The following is a 17,212-nucleotide window of genomic DNA, read 5'->3' as shown; positions in this document are numbered from 1 at the left end:
CCGCGGCAGCTGATGTAGACGCGCACGGGGCAAACTGTCAAATGTGAATACAAAATGAGAACGCTCACAAGAGGCTGCTGTCGGCCACAGCTCACAAGCCAACCTGACTCCGGCTCCTGACATCATTTACTAGGCCACGCCTCTTAAAGCACACATCCAACACACAAATACTACAGTACTAATTATGCTGTATAAAACCAGTGTGTTCCTTTTCATTGCATTTTATGTTTCATAATGCAGTGTTGTTTTTTAACTAAAAATGTCACTTTTTAAGAGCTACTAGGGCTGAACAACTTAAAAAAAAAAAGAATCTAGTGTAATTGATTTTTTTCCCCCTCAATATTGCGATTACTTTTTCAAAGTCCTCTTCACGTGTATTTTTTTTTAAATATGTTATTTTAAATAAATGTTTTCAAATGGAAAATTCGCCATGAATCAATATGAAAGACAGTTTATTGTTCTACTTCAATTAGGGTTGTTAATTTACGAACCAATTCAAATCAATGTAGTTGTTCATTCCCAGAAGATGCCACTGTATTTAGGTGCAATTTGTTTTTGTGTCACTGGAAATGTACATAGAAGGAGCAATCCGAGCCAGTTGGGCCAGCGTTGAAAATCCAGCCGTGCCGCGTTAATCTGGGGTGCTCTCTCCTAGATTGCAGAGCTGCTGCTGCAGCGCGGTGCGGACATCAACGTCAGCGACAAGCAGGGCAGAACATTACTGATGGTGGCGGCCTGCGAGGGTCACCTGAGCACCGTTGACTTTCTGCTCTCCAAAGGTGAGCCACGTGGCGACACTCCCTTCACGAGGCAATGCATTGCAAGCAAAGGCAAGTTGATGTGTTTGGCGCTTCAACAATGAAAGAATGATTCCAAACAAGATGAAGGGAAGAATCAAGACAAATCCCAGCGTAGAAGATGGATGAATGAAAAAAAAAGAGTACTTAAAAGGTTTTGAAAGTACCGTGGCAAAATGCCATGTTTCAACTAGTGGGCCTGCTGGGAACATATTCTTGAAAAAAATATGTTTGGGTTGACTTCCCCTTTAAAGCGGCAATTATTTGAACGCAAACACATTTAGGCAGACAACATAACAAAACTCACATACGTATTCTTTATCCTCTGAGGAAAACAACCACTATTAACTGCAGTTTACTGAGTCGCTTAGTTGAGAAACTCATCGTTTATTATTTACGCCCGTGTTATACTGCTCCCTGGTGGCTAAAGCCCACACGCCAGAAGGAGCACGTCAACAAATGATCAATCAATCAATCAATCACATTTTATTTATAAATGATTGAAGCATGAAACCGCTACGCCCAAACTGTTGAATTGTTGACATTCTATTTCGGTGTTATTTCTGTATGTTTTTTATAACGTACAGTACGGTGGATAATTCATTTCATTCATCATTTCATTTCAAAATAATAATAATGTCATAATTCAATTCATTTCAATGGGGACGGATGATTTCAGATTAGAAATCACCACTCTCACAAAGACTTTGAAAGGAACTAAATGTGGGTGTTGTGTGTGTCAAAAGGTGCGTCTCTGACTTCCATGGACAAGGAGGGTCTGACAGGCCTCAGCTGGGCGTGTTTGAAAGGACACAAGAACGTCGTGCAGCTTCTGGTGGAGAAAGGCGCCGTGATCGACCACACCGATAAAAACGGACGAACTCCTCTGGACCTGGCCGCCTTTTTCGGAGATGCCGAAATCGTACGTGGCCGTACGCTCCCGAACACACGTGACTGGCATAATCGCCGCTATTGAGCACACACTGCTGCGTATTAGTTTGCCGGACACGGTCTTTAACTAGCGCGGCGTCTCCTTTAGGTCCAGTATTTGGTGGAAAGAGGGGCGGTGGTGGAGCATGTGGACTACAGTGGCATGAGGCCTCTGGACCGAGCCATCGGCTGTCGGAACACATCGGTGGTGGTCACGCTGCTGAAGAAAGGGGCCAAGCTGGGTAGGTTTTTTTTTTTTTTTTTAATTGCTATAATAAGTGTGTTGAATGCATTCGTTTATTATTTTGCTGAATTCTTGAACGACGACAGGTATTTTGCAGTTGACTATAATGTTGGCTATAAAAGTCGAGTGGAAGTCGATTAATCGATGAGTACCGAAAACAAAATCAGGGTTTTTTTTCTATTAATATTGCGATTCAGTATGCGATTATATTTTCAAGCTCCTCCTCCCATATACTTTTTTGAAACAAACATGCAAAATTGGCTTTTTAAAATTGTTTTCCTATAATGAATTTTATAACATTTTGTTTCACTTCTTGTGTTGAACTAGTGCAATAACTTGAGACCTCTATTGAAGCATTTGCTTTCTGACTTAAGGTACCAAATATGGTTCCTCCTAAAAAGGGCTACTTTCCATGTGGAATTAAAAACAACCTAAATTATTACGGGGAAACAAATCATCTTAAAAAAAAAAACAATTAAAAAACAGACACTCCAGTCTTGTGCATGCGAGTGAAACATTTTTGCCCAAATTGGTCCTGAGAAATGTCAATAAAAGTTCGGCGTTTGCTTCAGTCTTTTGTTTGCGCAGTATCTCACGGCTCTCAGAATAAGCTCACACTAATTTTGTGGAATGCTGCGCAAAAACACTGCATCCATTCACTTGCAGTTCACTCCGTGTGTCCGCGTGTGTGTGTGTGTGTGTGTTGTTGCGTACATGTGTGTCCTCTTTCTTTGCTCCCTCATGTGCTGCTGGGCTATGTTTAGAATGTGACTTATCACCTTAACGACATACATGGCGTTATCTGGCGCTGCAACTTATCTGCAAGGCGCGCCGCAATGAGCAACGTCTGAACTTTCTCTCAGCATGCTGAAGCGTTTGCATGGCGGGAAAGCCTTTAAAGCAGCGCTTCTCAAACTTCTTACATCAAGTACCACCTCAAAGTAGATGTTCCTAAAAGGTGTAGTTAGTCTTATTGTAAGCTACTGTCACATTATGCAGCTTAAAACATGACACTTTGCTTGAATATAGGAAAATGGAAACCATCCTCAAATATTGATTCGTTCATTCAGAATCAGTTCATATTGATTAAATGCGAATGTGTTGAGTTTTTAAGTTAAATACAACTGAACTATGTTTTGTCAGCAATTCTTTTGCATACCACCAGTGCAAGATTGAGCCACTAGTTTTTTGGTTTTTTTTACTTCAGTTGGATTGTAAATATGTGTATGTAAAATGTTTTTTAATAAGACAATAATAATTCATTCTCACATTCATTTTAAGTAATTAGTTCTAAGTAATTTTATTGTGATTGAATTATATTAACCAATTATTTAATACAGGACCTAATTAAATAAATGCAACACGTATTTAAAATAAATTGTCCATTATTAAAAAAAAAATGTTTTTTTTTTATAATCATTTTTAAATTTGATTAAGCAATTAGTTTACTTTATTATTTAGAATACATTGATGAACCAAGTATTTTACAAATAAATAATGGAAAAAATCTAAGTGTAAAGTTGTTTTATATTATTTTTTTCTTTAATTTGGGAAATAAATATAGTCGGCAGTTATCTTTTTGTCAAGCTGTTTATTTTGTAATGTTTTTACTAAATAAATCTCTTATTTGCTCAAATAATGTAGTATCGTTGACATAATAAATTAATAAAATGTTTAATAAATGATTTTCCAGAACTTTATGAGAGAATGAGCAAAAACTATACAACATGAATAAAAACATTTTAGTAGCCAATTCTAAGAAAAAAACGTCTTCAGGAATGCAACACTGAATGCAACAACCATTACAAGACTTTGCCCACCCCTGCTCTCGTGGTACTCGTCAGACCACAATTTTGAGAACCGCTGCTTTAAAGAGAGTTTGGACATGTGCGTGACCTTCTCCCTTTTCCCCTCTGTTAACTCTTTCCCAACCCGCTGCCACTAAACTAAGGTCACAGAACGTCTCCTTACGATCGATCAGGTACAATCTTTAGGTAACTTTACCTTACTGTGACAATTTGCAGTCAAATACAGGGAGCGCCCGCGATGGCTCCACGCGAGCAATCTAACGTTTCCTATTGCGCCCTCCTTTTACGCAGGCAATGCCGCTTGGGCCATGGCCACCTCCAAGCCTGATATCCTCATCATCCTGCTTCAGAAGCTCATGGAGGAGGGAAACCTGCTTTACAAGGTGCACTTGGAGAACACATTACCTGTCTTGATGCTGTGTGCTGTATTAAAATATCCTTTTTGTCACTGAAACACCAAGAATGCGCGTGGCAAAAGTGCCCACTCGTACTTAAAGCGGAAGTCAACCCAAATATATTTTTTTCAAGAATATGTTCCCAGCAGGCCCACTAGTTGACACACGGCATGCTGATTAAATGTTCCGTTTGTGGAATATAAGTTAAGCAGCAAAATGCACTCGTTTTGAGGCCATCTCCGGGGGCGGCCATTTTGTCTTCTGTCGACTGAAAATGACATCACAACTGCTCACAACGACCCATCACGGCTCAGATTCAGCAAATAGGTCGGCCGTGAAGAAGACAGAAGACAAAATGGCCGCCCGCAGAGATGGCTGCTTAACTTATATTCCACAAACGCAAAATTAATCAGAATGCCGTGTTTCAACTCGTGGGCCTGCTGGGAACATATTCTTGATAAAAAATATGTTTGGGTTGACTTCCGCTTTAAGTAAGGACTACGGTAAAATAGTAAATACTGAGTCGACAGACATATACGCTGTAGCAAGATACCTTGCTAGCAAGATAGATAGATAGATAGGCGCATGCTGAGTTGCATTTATTTATTTATTTTTTTTGCTATACCAAGAGCTAGCTTGCGTTGGCTCAACTTTTATGCCATCAAACCACTCTCTTCACCAGTCGACAGTACATTTATGGTTCCAGCTGTTGAGACTGAAAGTAAAAGAGTCTTTACAAAAAGAAAAACTCAAAGTACAAGTTCCAGAACAACCAATGTAGGTACAGTGATGTACAGTGCTGTCCCGGCACTGATTCTGAGCAATATAAAATACCGAATTTGAAGGAATGGATGGAGGTGTCCCAGCTGTTTTGTCAAAGGGTGCCTGATCGATGCTTTGACATTTAACGGCGTTGGAGCAGAAAGGTTAAAGCTGCCAGGCTAATGTGTCTCTTTTATGCTGCTTCCGCCACTGCTGGGAAGTCTGAAGCTCAAACATCTCACCTCAAAGCGCTAAAGACAAACACGGTTGACAACCGCGATAAGCTAGCAGGTGGTTAGCTTGTTTGAGCTATTTGGCCTCTCTTGCACGTAGTCATATTTCTCCATTTCAAGTCAGGGTTCATCGAGTTTGCGCTACCCACGCACTTTTCCTAGCCACAGTTTGGATAGATCCCAGTTTTTCTTGAACATATCCTCACTCCATCTGGCTCGCGCAGTATATGTTGCCTGCGCACATGTGCGAGATGGACGAGAGTGGCGAGGGCATTTTCGTGAGAGGCATCCGGCCCTGTGAGTGTTTGGCCCTGAGCCTCCTCCCCTGTTTGTGCCTTCATGTGTCCTCCAGAAAGGCAAGATGAAGGAGGCGGCTCAGAGGTACCAGTACGCTTTGAGGAAGTTTCCCAGGGAGGGCTTCGGAGACGACCTGAAGGCCTTCAAAGACCTGAGGGTCTCTCTCTACCTCAACCTCTCCCGCTGTCGCAGAAAAACCAACGTAAGATGGAATTTTGATCTTCTTTGACACATCAAAGGGTGGTGTGTGTTTTTTTTAATGTTTTTGTTTTTTTTTTTGAAAAAAGAAAATGGTTGAATTAACAATGAGTGACCTCCTTGTCGCAGGACTTTGGGATGGCTGAGGAATTTGCGACAAAAGCACTGGAGCTGAAACCAAAATCCTACGAAGCCTATTATGCCCGCGCACGAGCTAAAAGGAGCAGCAGGTAAACGCATCAAGATAAATGAACAGCAACTGACAAACTTGATTGATTAAAGGTGTACAATTAAAATGAACCCTTAGCCGTTGCTTTCTGTTGGCAGAAAAAGCAGGATTGAAGAACACTGGCATTCAGTAATCTTCAGCAAAAATTTGCTTGAGTTGAAATACTTCCTGTTTTCATTCTCAAGTCAAATTTACAGTCAAACAAAATAGTATGCCGCCATCTGGTGGTTGAAATTGGAATTACACTCAAAACAAACAACGCAGAACTAATAGAGTGCAAACCGTACCCCAAAATAAATCTGCAATGTTGCAGAACCGCGACTCCTGGATGGAGGGAGGATTGCTGCATTGCATTGGGTGTTTTCGGGCAGGAGCGTAATAATGGCATTTCCAACCATTGCGCCTTCCAGACAGTTCGTCGCCGCCCTGGCCGACCTGCACGACGCCGCCAAGTTGTGTCCCAACAACCGCGAGATCCGTCGCTTGCTGGCCCGCGTGGAGGACGAGTGTAAGCAGATGCAGCGGGCGCAGACCACCAAAGGCGGCCCGGACGGAGCGGTCGGCGGCGTCGGCAGCAGCCCGCAGGCTTCGGGGGGCCACGATGCGGACCGGGAGCGCGACGACGGCCGGGAGGAGTCGTCGGAGTGGGGCCAAAGGCGCGGCGCAGAGGAGGAGGACGACGACGAGGAGGACGAGCGCGCGCGCTGCCGGTCGCTGGGGAACAACGCCGGTCACCACCCGGGCAGGCTTGCACCTCAGCGCTACCCTCGGGACCACCCTCAAGGTTTACTTCTGCAGCCCACCAAGCAGGCCCAAATCGTCAAGACCAGCTCACACGGAGCCAAATCCCAGTTCGCTCCCTCCAGCCCCTTACCGAGCCGACACATGTCCGGCATGCTGAAGGCCGGCCCGGGGATCGACATCGGCCCGCTCCCCGCGCCTGCCGACGAGCCGCTCTACGGGAACCGCGTGACTCTGACCGTCATGACCCACGGCGGCGAGGCGGCGTCCTTTTCCTCCAAAGCCGCCTCGACGCACTTGGACGCAGACTCCGGCGGCAACATGCGCGTGTCCAGCTCCACCAGCAGCCTGGCGTCCAGCGGCAGCCTGTCGGACAGCGGCAAGATGGGCCCGGACGTCAAGTCCAAACACGGCCAGCAAGGCGGCGAGTACAAACCCAGGCCCTTCATGGGCGTCACCGACAAGACGGCGCGCTTCCTGCAGCAGAACCCGCAGCCGGCCGCCCGCGCCTGGATCAACCACTCCGTCGAGGACGACGACGACAACGACGCTTTCGGGAAGATGGCGAGCGGCGCTTACCGCGAGCAGCACAGGCCGCCGGCGCCGCCGTTGCACCACAACGGCGGGCCGCACGCCAACCAGTACTCTGACAAGTTCGTCTGTTACAAGGACGCCAAGTCCCTGGCCAACCCCAGCCAAGCCCTGCACATCACGTCCATCAAGCCAAAGCGATCGTTCATCGAGTCCAACGTGTAGTGCCGGGAGAGCCGTTCCAAATGTTCCCGCCCGTCCGCCGCATCTTCTGTTTCGAGATGGACGCTTTGCACTGATGGAGGGGACGGGAGTCAAGTGGACATTCCTGTGTTTCAGCCAGCTTTCGCCTCTCGGTTTGTATAAATACACTACTCACATCAAAAAAGTTTGCGATATTGGACTTTAGGGTGAACTGCTACAACGGAGAGTGCGGGTGGTGGTATGCATGGTGAGCAGCGGGCAACATTTTGGTCCATTTGCCGTTGTCTAACAAGGAGCTGAAATGCAGAATTCACAACGGGCGTTTAGCCTACGAAAGTGGAAGTGGCCGCTGAGCTTTAGAGAGTCACACCGTGTCTTCAGCTGGTTGCAACAGAGGGACCGGAAGAGTCACAGAAAGGCATAAAAGATGACCTCCTTTGAAATCCTCACACATCAAACACCTGCTTTGATTTTGAAATGATTAGAAGTTTGATTTCAAAAGTTTAGAAAAGGTCACGAAGTTGGTCAAGACCCCACTCTATCGCCCCTCGCTGCTCACCACGCATACCACCACCTGCGCTCTCCATTCCAGCAGTTTTTCATTCAGAGAAGCCTAAAGGGGAAGTCTACGTAAACATTTTTTTTCAAGAATATATTCCATGCAAGCCCACTAGTTGAAACGGGGCATTCTGATAAATATTGCGTTTGTGGAATTAGAGTTAATCCACTCTTTTTTAGCCATCTCTGTGGGCGGCCATTTTGTCTTCTGTCGACTGAAAATGACATCACAACTGCTCACAACGACCAATCACGGCTCATATTCAGAAAACAGGTCAGCCGCGATTGGTCGTCGTGAGCAGTTGTGATGTCATTTCCAGTCGACACAAGACAAAATGGCCGCCCCCAGAGATGGCTAAAAACGAGTGCATTTTGCTGCTTAATTTATATTCCACAAACGCAAAATGAATCAGAATGCCGTGTTTCAGCCAGTGGGCCTGCTGGGAACATATTCTTGACAAAAAAAAAATGTTTGGGTTGACTCCCACTTTAAATAAAGTTCACCAGTTAAAGTTCCTAGTTCGTTTTAGCTTCAAACTGAAATTCCACCGCAAAGTCCAAAATATCCCCAACTTTTTCGTGAGCGGCGTGTTGTTTTACATCCCGACTATTGTCATTTGTATGCACAGTGTTGTTCAAATTGTGTTAAATGTTCTCCAGAGAAGAAGAGAGACACACACACCCGTGCGGGCGTTTTGTTAAATATGTTTGTACATGTTATGAATCCGCATTAACAGAGTTTAAAGTCTTTTCCTCTATCTGCTTGTTGTTGCTGTCTAGATTAATTTATTTACCAATGGCTTCGGTGTAAGAGCAATATATTTTATATAGTTATTTTTGCACAGCTACCCAAGACATTTACATGAAGTGCATGCTACATTTGCGGTTTACACCCTAGCTCCTTCCGTTTCCACATGGATGTTCAATGCAACCGTTCAATGCCATGTTTTTTCGTCAGTATTGTGGTCGCATACTGTAATGGAGTTGTGCTGCCATGGCAACCATGGGAGAGAAATAAAGACCCCCCCTACACCCCGAGGGATGACAAACACGTCTACGCAGTGTGATCAAACAGGAGTGCGTGTTGGTTTGGGAAACGTGCTGGCATTGTCCCACTTCAAAATAGGATTTGATTATGTGCGTGCGAGTCATTGTTCCCTTTTCTCAAGGTAGTTCAAATGTGTTTTTCATGTAAATATTCACTGTAATTACGGCTTAACCGCTGCGTCAGTGTAGGCGTGTGATCGATTGTGCCATCATTTTTTTTTTTTTTTCCTTTGCAACATGACCCCTGCAGAAAGATAATAGTGGACGCCATTAACTTTTGTGACGATATGCCCGCAAAATGCTTTTCTTAGGGGCAGAGGGTGATTTATTTACATATGATAACGTGACTACTGCTCTGTGGTGTTTCTCTTGTCGCGTCACGATGATTGTTGTTGGCTCCGCTTCCATCGGCCGATGGCCATCTTCAGCGCTCTGTTCGGGGTGAGCCGTGTGGTCTGCAGGGGCAGATTGGTCATGGGGCTGCTTCTCTTCTTGCCTCTAATCCAGCTCTCCACGGACTCGCGCTCGTAGGAAAAGCCATCTAAGGACACGGCGGACAGTCAAGGGCGCCGAGGAACTATGTTGGAGTGAGTTGTGCAGCGTTACTACTAATACAAACGTATTGCTTTAACCAGTGGCGTGTGGCATCTTAATGCAGAGGTTGAAGTGAAAGTGAAGTAAAAAAAAAAAATATATATATATACATGTATATATTTTACACAAAAGTAGTGCTTTTGCGCCAATCATGCCGAAGTGAGTTGAGGGGCTTCATTTAGACAAAGGTTGCGCTTTGCCAACGTCTCGTGGCACCTTGGTGCCAAGGAACTAGCTTAAAGTCAGTTGAGGAGCGTCATTTTGAGGAAAAAGTAGTGCTTTTCTGCCATCCTATGCGTTCTTTGTGCCGAGGAACTACTGTATGTGGGCGTGAGGGGAGGAGCTACAGTAAGACAAAAGGAGTGCTTTGCCACTGAGGAACTATAAAGATGTGAGTTGAGGAGCTTAATTTAGACAGTAGTGCTTTTTTTTGCCAAGGAGCTATGTAGAAGCCAGTTATTAATTTCGACAAAAGTAGTGGTTTGCCGCCATGTGAGATCTTGGTGCCATTCAACTATGTTGACATGAGTGGAGGAGTTTCATTTGACCAAAGTAGCGGTTTGCTACCATCTTGTGGGACTTTGGTGCCAAAAAATTATGTTTAAGTGAGGGGAGGAGTTTCACTAAGACAAAGGTAGCACTTTTTATCATGAAGTAACTATGTAGATGTGAGTTGAGGAACTTCATTTAGACAAAAGTAGTGCTTTTTTTTGCCAAGGAATTATGTAGAAGTGATTTGGCAAGATTAAGTCTAGACTGGAGTAGTGCTTTGCCGCCATGTTGTGACTGAAGTAGTTGTAGTTTTGCTGCAATTGTGCAGCGCCCGAGTCACACGTCACCTGCGGCGACGACGGGATCCCTCATCAGCTCCCGGCTGATGGGACACACAAACTCATCGGGGCAGTCGCAGGCGTTCTGCTCCGCCTTCAAGTCCTCCAGTTTCCTCAGGAGACCACGGCGGACACCCACCGACTCTAAAAGACATCAACGCAGTACTGCTGACTTACCAAAAAAAGTTTTTGTAGGAACTATAGTATAAAGTAATTAAAAAAAACTTTATTTAAAAAAAAAAAAAAAGGTGTTTGAAGTGTTATTTACAGTCCCTTATAAATAATTCAGTGGTTATGTCAGTGGTAGATGGCTATCGATTTACGGCGCCTCTAATCGCCATAAGGATCTGCAAAAAACTTGCGTCCATTTGTCACTTTGGCACAAATGAGCGCTTTTTTGCATTTTTACGTCCGCTCGCATCATTCAATGAGACGCTGCCATCTGACGGCGTCTCCGCTCCAGATGATCACCTTCTATTCCTTTTCACATGGATGCATGGTGGGGCGTTGAAAAGCTGCTGTTTTAGCGCGACAGGCAGCGGTTGTCATGGCGACTGGCAACAACAATTGACACCTTGATCGACCTTGTAGCTGCCAATCATGTTGCAGTCTGGCTTCAAAGGTGATGATGGGAGCTTGTGGGCTCTTGTTGCTGCACGCAAATACTGGAGAGGAGATTTTGTGTGTGTGTGTTTTGTGTGCGCGTGCGGTCCGCGGGTGTGTTTGTGTGTTTGTACGCGTGCGCGTCATCGGATAATCAGAGCATTGACGAAAGCGGCTTACGTTTACGCTTTCCAATTGCGGCTTGTCATTTCAGGATCAAACATTTTTAACTCCCGCCATCTCCGTGCGTGTGGGTGCGCGTGTAGCGCACGCACACACACGAACGCACTCTCCCACTCACCGATTCCCATCTCCGCAGCCGTCTCCTAGCTCAGCCGGGCGAGCTGGGCGCCGTCCACTTTGTTGGCTCGAAAGACGGCGGCCAGTTGGTCCACCAATCCTTCCTCGCCTAGCCAAGCCTGCACGTCCTCCTGCGACCAATCGGGGAGCAGCAGCCTGGAAAAGTCAGATGGAGGATTCCTTCCTGACGAAAACACATTAAAGTATGGTCGGAAGTGATATCATGTACACACACACTCGGAACCTCATAATAACACTATGGTTATAATCACAGACGCATATAATAACCTGGACTGCCAGTCAGGCCTTGCAGCTGAAGGCAGCCATCTTGCGTTGCCGCCTTTACTTACAACAACTATTTTGTTTGTTTGTTTGTTTGTTTGTTTTCCGCTGAAAACACTGTTATCAGTGCACTTTTAATGCCAGGATCCCTGTAGAAGTAACTTTTCACAGCGATTTTTTTTCCTTGATGGACTTTGCTTTTATGTCATTGTTCATGGTTCTGATAAAATATGCATTTAGAGCTTCACTCTGACAATGGCAACGCAAGATGGCCGAAGGTGGCTTCACTTGTCACGACGTCTAGTAAGGCGGATTTCTTTTCTTTTTTTTCATCAAAGACTGCGCGCAACATTGGGTGGTCATTTCACAGCTGGTAAGTTATTGTGGCCATTTGGTTTTAATTTAACTTCTATGCTGTGAAATGTTGAGTAAGGGGTCAGGAATTGTGGAATCGTGGCAAGGTGTTTGCTAGTGCTAGCTCGTAACTGCTAGCTAACTCATTCCGTGATGAACTTCGGTGCACATTAGCTCCATGTACAGTAACTTAAGATCGTAATTCGTTAGCATTGTACACGTAATCATCATCATCATCATGAAGAAATAATTCCATCATTATTAAGGGAGCACAGTAGACTCAGATCACAAGCCGCCGCCGCCACCACCACCAGGAGCACACATGCTCGCTGGCCCCAACGATGGCGTGTGGAGTCTTCTAGTCTACAATTCTGAGTCATGTGGACTCGTAGTGCCAGAAGCAAACCTCAGACGTTTTTCATTTAAAATCACTTGAACAGACGCAGTCGATACGGGAAAGCTAACGTAACCGTCTCCCCGCTTCGATCGCAGGACACAACATTAGGTACACTATAGCATCCTTAAATAAGTCTCATTTACTGTAGTCCTCATTTGCCTCACAGGGAAACTGAAACCTACCACAGGTGACAGTCGGTGCCAGTCAATTACGTTTTTTTTTCTTTGCATTATTTTCTGATGTCACCACACAAGGCTAACAATAATCATTGAACCATTCCTGGAAAATGTGAAGCTAACCATTGCATTGTGGTAATGAGCATGATAGAGTATATGAGAGTGTATTGACCTTGGCACGCGGTGTGCTCCAGTTCAGCTCCTGCAGACAGAAAAGAAGAATACATTTATCATGTTAAAAAAAAAAGAAAAGAAAAAAAGAACCACAATGTCATGATCAAGTGGAATATTCTTTGAGTCTGACTGATGGCAAATGGACAGTAAAGCCGCTTTAGGATTCGCAAGCGTTTTCCGCTGTGTTGGCTTGGAAAATATAACATGATCTAAAAGGTTTTCCCCAGTGCACCGTTAACATCACACGCGCACATCAACCCTGCTGCAAATCTGACACGCAAACACAACAGTAGATGTTCATTGTTAAAATCACATCCAATAAAGAAGTGGCCCAATTTTTATATATTTTTTAAAATATTTACAACAAAAAAGCTTTGTATCATCTATCTGTGCCGGCAATATATAGTGACAGGTTGAAGGTGCAATTCACCTGTTGCCACTCATACACAATACAAAGTACATGATTAGATTGAGACAAGATTATCATTATTTCAGTGGGATTTATATAATGTAAGATATGTGCCTTGGCACAAAAAAGGTTGGGATGATAATAATCATAATAATCATAATAATCATAATAATAATAATAAAAACCTAAATTAAAATTAAAATGACTAATAATAATAATACAAAATATTAATATAATCCATAATGTTGATGATAATATATAATACAAATAAAATATTTTAAAAATATATGAATAATACTTAATACAAGTCATAGTAATAATGATGATGATAATAATAACAACGTAAATAAAATAAATGTATATATCTATGTTAACATAAATACAATAATAAAAACAAAATAATATAATATTGAAGATGATAATAATCGATCCGTCATAATCAATGAACGACATTAAAACTACGAGACTGTGAATTCCCCCAGTGTAGTGTATTGTTGTTTACCAGTAGTGACGTGTTCATCTTGTAGCATCCACACATTGACGGTTCGGTCCATGGAGCCAGTGGCCAGGATGCAGGGCATGGTGGGAGACAGAGAGACTGCAGTCACATACCTGCAAGGAGTGTGTGTGGGTGTGTGTGCGCACGCGTGTGGCACACAAGGAGATCAGCCCCTCTCCAAAAAAAATCCACTTTCACATCTTAATCCCGAGAACTACTTGAAAGCACTCAGCTAGCCGACACACTTCAATGACGGAGCACGCTGGTCCCTTGCTATAAAAAATAAATAAATAAATAAATAAATAATCAAGTGTATTTTGATATGAAAGGCCTATTTGTGCTGCAGCTAGGGAGCTATGGTGTTTTTTTTTTCCTACCTGTCGTGCTGTTTTAAAGTGTGCAGTAGTGTTCCTGGCTCCTGTGGGCAAATAAGAACTTTTTTAGTCTTTCAGATGAAAAAAAAACAGTAAGCATCAAATCAACACGCTCTGATGCAACTCACCGTCTCATAAACTGCAACACTTTTGTCCACTGAGCTGTTTTGAAACAAAAAAAAAAACGTTTACTGATATTATGCAACAGAAAATGAACAATCATAATGAACACAATAATTATGACACAACATTGTGTATTTATCAACATATTCATGACGGGTTTACAGGGGGAAAAGAATGAACACAACTAAACAGCGCTCTCTTATGGCCGAATGAGGGAATTGCTATCTTTTGCCTAGTGAGTCTCATTAGTAAAATCATTAAGTTTGCCAAACTTTATTGACATTTGAACTAGGTTTGATATGACACACATGGTCAAATATGATATTTGAGGTTCATCAGAGGTGTGTGCGTTTGTTTGTGTGTGTGTGTGTGTGTGTCTCACCCGGAAACAACAAATTGTCCATCAGAGGAGAAGGCGCAACACAGAACTGGAGCAGACTGACTGGAGAGTGTGTGAAGGAGTTTCACAACGCATGCTGAGGGCCGACAAAACACACACACACACACACACACACACAGAGTGTATATTTGTTTAGTTGGTAGTGTGCCAAGAGCAAAGTGTTTGTTAATAGTAAGTCGCAGCTGTTCCAGCAGCTTGGTAAACAATGCCAACAAAAGAGTTGTACGGGGCTGCAAACACACACAATGGACAATGACATCGCATTCAAGTTGCAATATTTTCATTCCATGTCAGAGGGGGGAAAAAACTTCGACCTTTCGTTGTATTTTTTGGCCTTACGTAGTCCTTGAGAATGCGACGCCATCCATATCTTGACGCGGCTGTCTTGTCCACAGGAGGCCAGTCGGACCGTCACGCGGCCGTCGTCTGTGGAGAGTGGAGAGCGCAACCACGTAAACGCCTCGACGCTACGTGCTCTCGACATACACGCGACATGCGAGGTGAGCTTTGTCGCGGAGAGTCACAGCGTGAAGCGGGTTGCTCACTTGCAAGAATAGTCAAGTCATAGTAGGGCTGCTCGATTATGGGGAAGAAAAAAAAATATTAATCACGATTATTTTGGTCATAATTGAAATCACGATTATTCCAACGAAAATTTATTTTTTGGTACAAAACAAGAAAATGTTTAAATAAAACATGCAGACAAATATTTTGGGGGGGAATGCTATAATTATGTAAGTTCTAACCAAAATTGATCAAATTAGTTATAAAATTAAAAAAATGTACCAATGTATACATTCCAGGATGATTTACTTGTGTGTAAACAAATACATATATATTGGATATAAACGCGTTTTAATAATCGTTTTTTTATGATTATGCTAATTTTGTAGTCGTGAATTGTACTTCCACGTCAATGTCTGCGTACACACAGTTGATTCCGTACAAGATGCGTAGAAATGAAACTTACTGACCGACTTCAAAGTGGGGCGCGAAGGTGCAGCAGGTGACACCGAGGTCGTGAGCGTCCTTCTCGGCGTGCAACAAGGCTCCGTCCACGTCCCACAGCCGGATGTCTCCTAGAGTGCACCCGGTGGCCAGCGTGTGGCCGCAGGGTGAGAAGCAGCAAGCCGCCACGCTGGCCTCGCTTACTTTGGCGCACCTGCGCGGGAGAGAAAGTCGGCAAGATTATTACAGTGGCAGTTACTTGTTTTCTACTGAATGGGATGTCGCCGCAATCTGATTGTGTACGAAGCATTTTCACTTGAGGAGGCAGTACTTCATACACTACACTGAGTATATGTGGTGCACCACCGGTTGAACAAAAACTGGATTGAATCAGAAAATTGGTTTTGATGAAGGGGGTGCAACAAATTGAACCGAATCAAATTTCCACTTTAAAGTTCCACTTTAAAATATATCGAGATTGCACGTGGAATCGTCTTTTATTGGAGAGATGCACAGCCCTATTTGTTACTATACTCAAGTAGATTTTTCAGGTATTTGTATTTTACCTTGGTATTATTATGCCTCATAGGAAGGCTGGAGCCCAGATTTTAACTCCTGAATTAAGAGTGGAATTCCAAATTACACACCACAAGTCCTGAAAAGTAGAGCTTTGGCGCCATCTTGTTGCATATGCAGTAAAGGCAGTTGTAACCCTTTTCAGGTGAGGCATCAGTTACTGCATCAGTTACCTTTACGCTAATCAAATATTGAATTTTTTTTCTTTAATTTGACGCACCACTTTAAAAAGTTTTAAAATTGCACATAGATGCCACAAGATGGCCCCAAAGCACAACTTTTCTATTAGACGGGACTTCGGCCAGCCTAATACAGTGGGACTGTAGAACTGACTTCAGTTCCTTGGCACCAATGCACTACTTTTCTGTCAGACTGATGGTGTTTCAGAAAGTGAACTGTGAATGGGTTAGTTTTGTCAGCAAAATAACCGAGGACAAGTTTTAAAAAATAATAATAATAATAATAATGAATTGCCAAACAGCTGACTCGACCTGATTAAAGCCCTGGAAGGAAAGTCCCAAAGGGCCATTGTCCCATCACTGGCCCCTGCCACGAGGAGGGAGGCGTCAGGGGCCAGCGCGCACACCCGCAGGGGGCTGCGGTCAGGGTGGCGCAGCTCCGAGTCCACCTCGCCGGACCGGCAGCTCCACACCAGGACGGAGCCGTCGGCAGAGCAGCTGAGCAGGTAGTCGCCGCAGGGGCTGAAGCAGCAGCTGCGCACGCCGTAGCCGTGAGCCGAGAGGGGCGAGCAGGGAAGCTCGGAGAGGTCGGCCGCCTTGTACAGGCGCAGGCTCTTGTCACCCGAGCCCGTGGCCAGCAGGCTGGCGGAGAAGGCGCAGCAGCTCACCTCATCGGCGTGATGCTGGAGACGAGCGACGAGCGACAACATCCTCAAAAACCGCTTCGAGTAGGCGCTTGCCTTCTTCTCTTCCGCTTAAATTTGTCAGCACAAAGTCTCAACAGGCCATAAAGTCGGATAGCTCTTATCAGTCACCTGACCTGGCCAGAACACCTCTTACTGCCCCGTTGGCCCCACCCACTGCACGCCCCTGTGCCTGCAGCAATATTTAGCCTCCATAATTGACGTCTTCATGCACAAGGGGGCGCCAAATAGCAACCGCTCATTTGGGTTTTTTCTTTGCCGCTTTTCTATGGAATCACACTCGGTGTTTTAAATGAGTCGTTTACGAATAAATGCA

General features: G+C 44.2%; 1 protein-coding gene and 1 pseudogene across 5 annotated transcripts in view; one reads left to right on the top strand and one right to left on the bottom strand.

Annotated features, from left to right (window-relative positions):
* tanc1b (tetratricopeptide repeat, ankyrin repeat and coiled-coil containing 1b) overlaps positions 1 to 8,965 on the top strand; it is an 85,905-nt gene extending 76,940 nt beyond the window's left edge. For 3 of the 4 annotated variants that reach the window (XM_086052168.1, XM_086052166.1, XM_086052169.1), the window contains 8 exons: positions 656 to 779; positions 1,544 to 1,719; positions 1,837 to 1,969; positions 3,923 to 3,952; positions 4,071 to 4,162; positions 5,522 to 5,668; positions 5,794 to 5,894; positions 6,304 to 8,965. In XM_086052168.1, the coding sequence (XP_085908294.1) occupies positions 656 to 779; positions 1,544 to 1,719; positions 1,837 to 1,969; positions 3,923 to 3,952; positions 4,071 to 4,162; positions 5,522 to 5,668; positions 5,794 to 5,894; positions 6,304 to 7,390 (1,890 nt within the window). In that variant the 3' untranslated portion in view covers positions 7,391 to 8,965. The remainder of the gene's footprint in view (positions 1 to 655; positions 780 to 1,543; positions 1,720 to 1,836; positions 1,970 to 3,922; positions 3,953 to 4,070; positions 4,163 to 5,521; positions 5,669 to 5,793; positions 5,895 to 6,303) is intronic. The other variant, XM_086052167.1, reaches the window with a different exon arrangement.
* Positions 8,966 to 9,192: 227 nt separating this feature from the next.
* LOC147136689 (WD repeat, SAM and U-box domain-containing protein 1-like) lies at positions 9,193 to 16,902 on the bottom strand (annotated as a pseudogene). Its single transcript, XR_015089623.1, has 11 exons — positions 16,505 to 16,902; positions 15,464 to 15,651; positions 14,829 to 14,915; positions 14,472 to 14,565; positions 14,095 to 14,128; positions 13,970 to 14,010; positions 13,596 to 13,705; positions 12,683 to 12,712; positions 11,303 to 11,485; positions 10,408 to 10,542; positions 9,193 to 9,515 (listed from the first exon to the last, which is right to left on the bottom strand). The product of XR_015089623.1 is annotated as a WD repeat, SAM and U-box domain-containing protein 1-like (transcript).
* Between the last annotated feature and the right edge of the window lie 310 nt (positions 16,903 to 17,212).

This window comes from Filicampus tigris, chromosome 14 (genome assembly GCF_054856515.1).
Source record: "Filicampus tigris isolate MCC_2025a chromosome 14, RoL_Ftig_1.0, whole genome shotgun sequence".
NCBI lineage: Eukaryota > Metazoa > Chordata > Actinopteri > Syngnathiformes > Syngnathidae > Filicampus > Filicampus tigris.
Note: the sequence above shows the minus strand (reverse complement) of the source record. Positions and strands in the feature narration are given on the sequence as shown.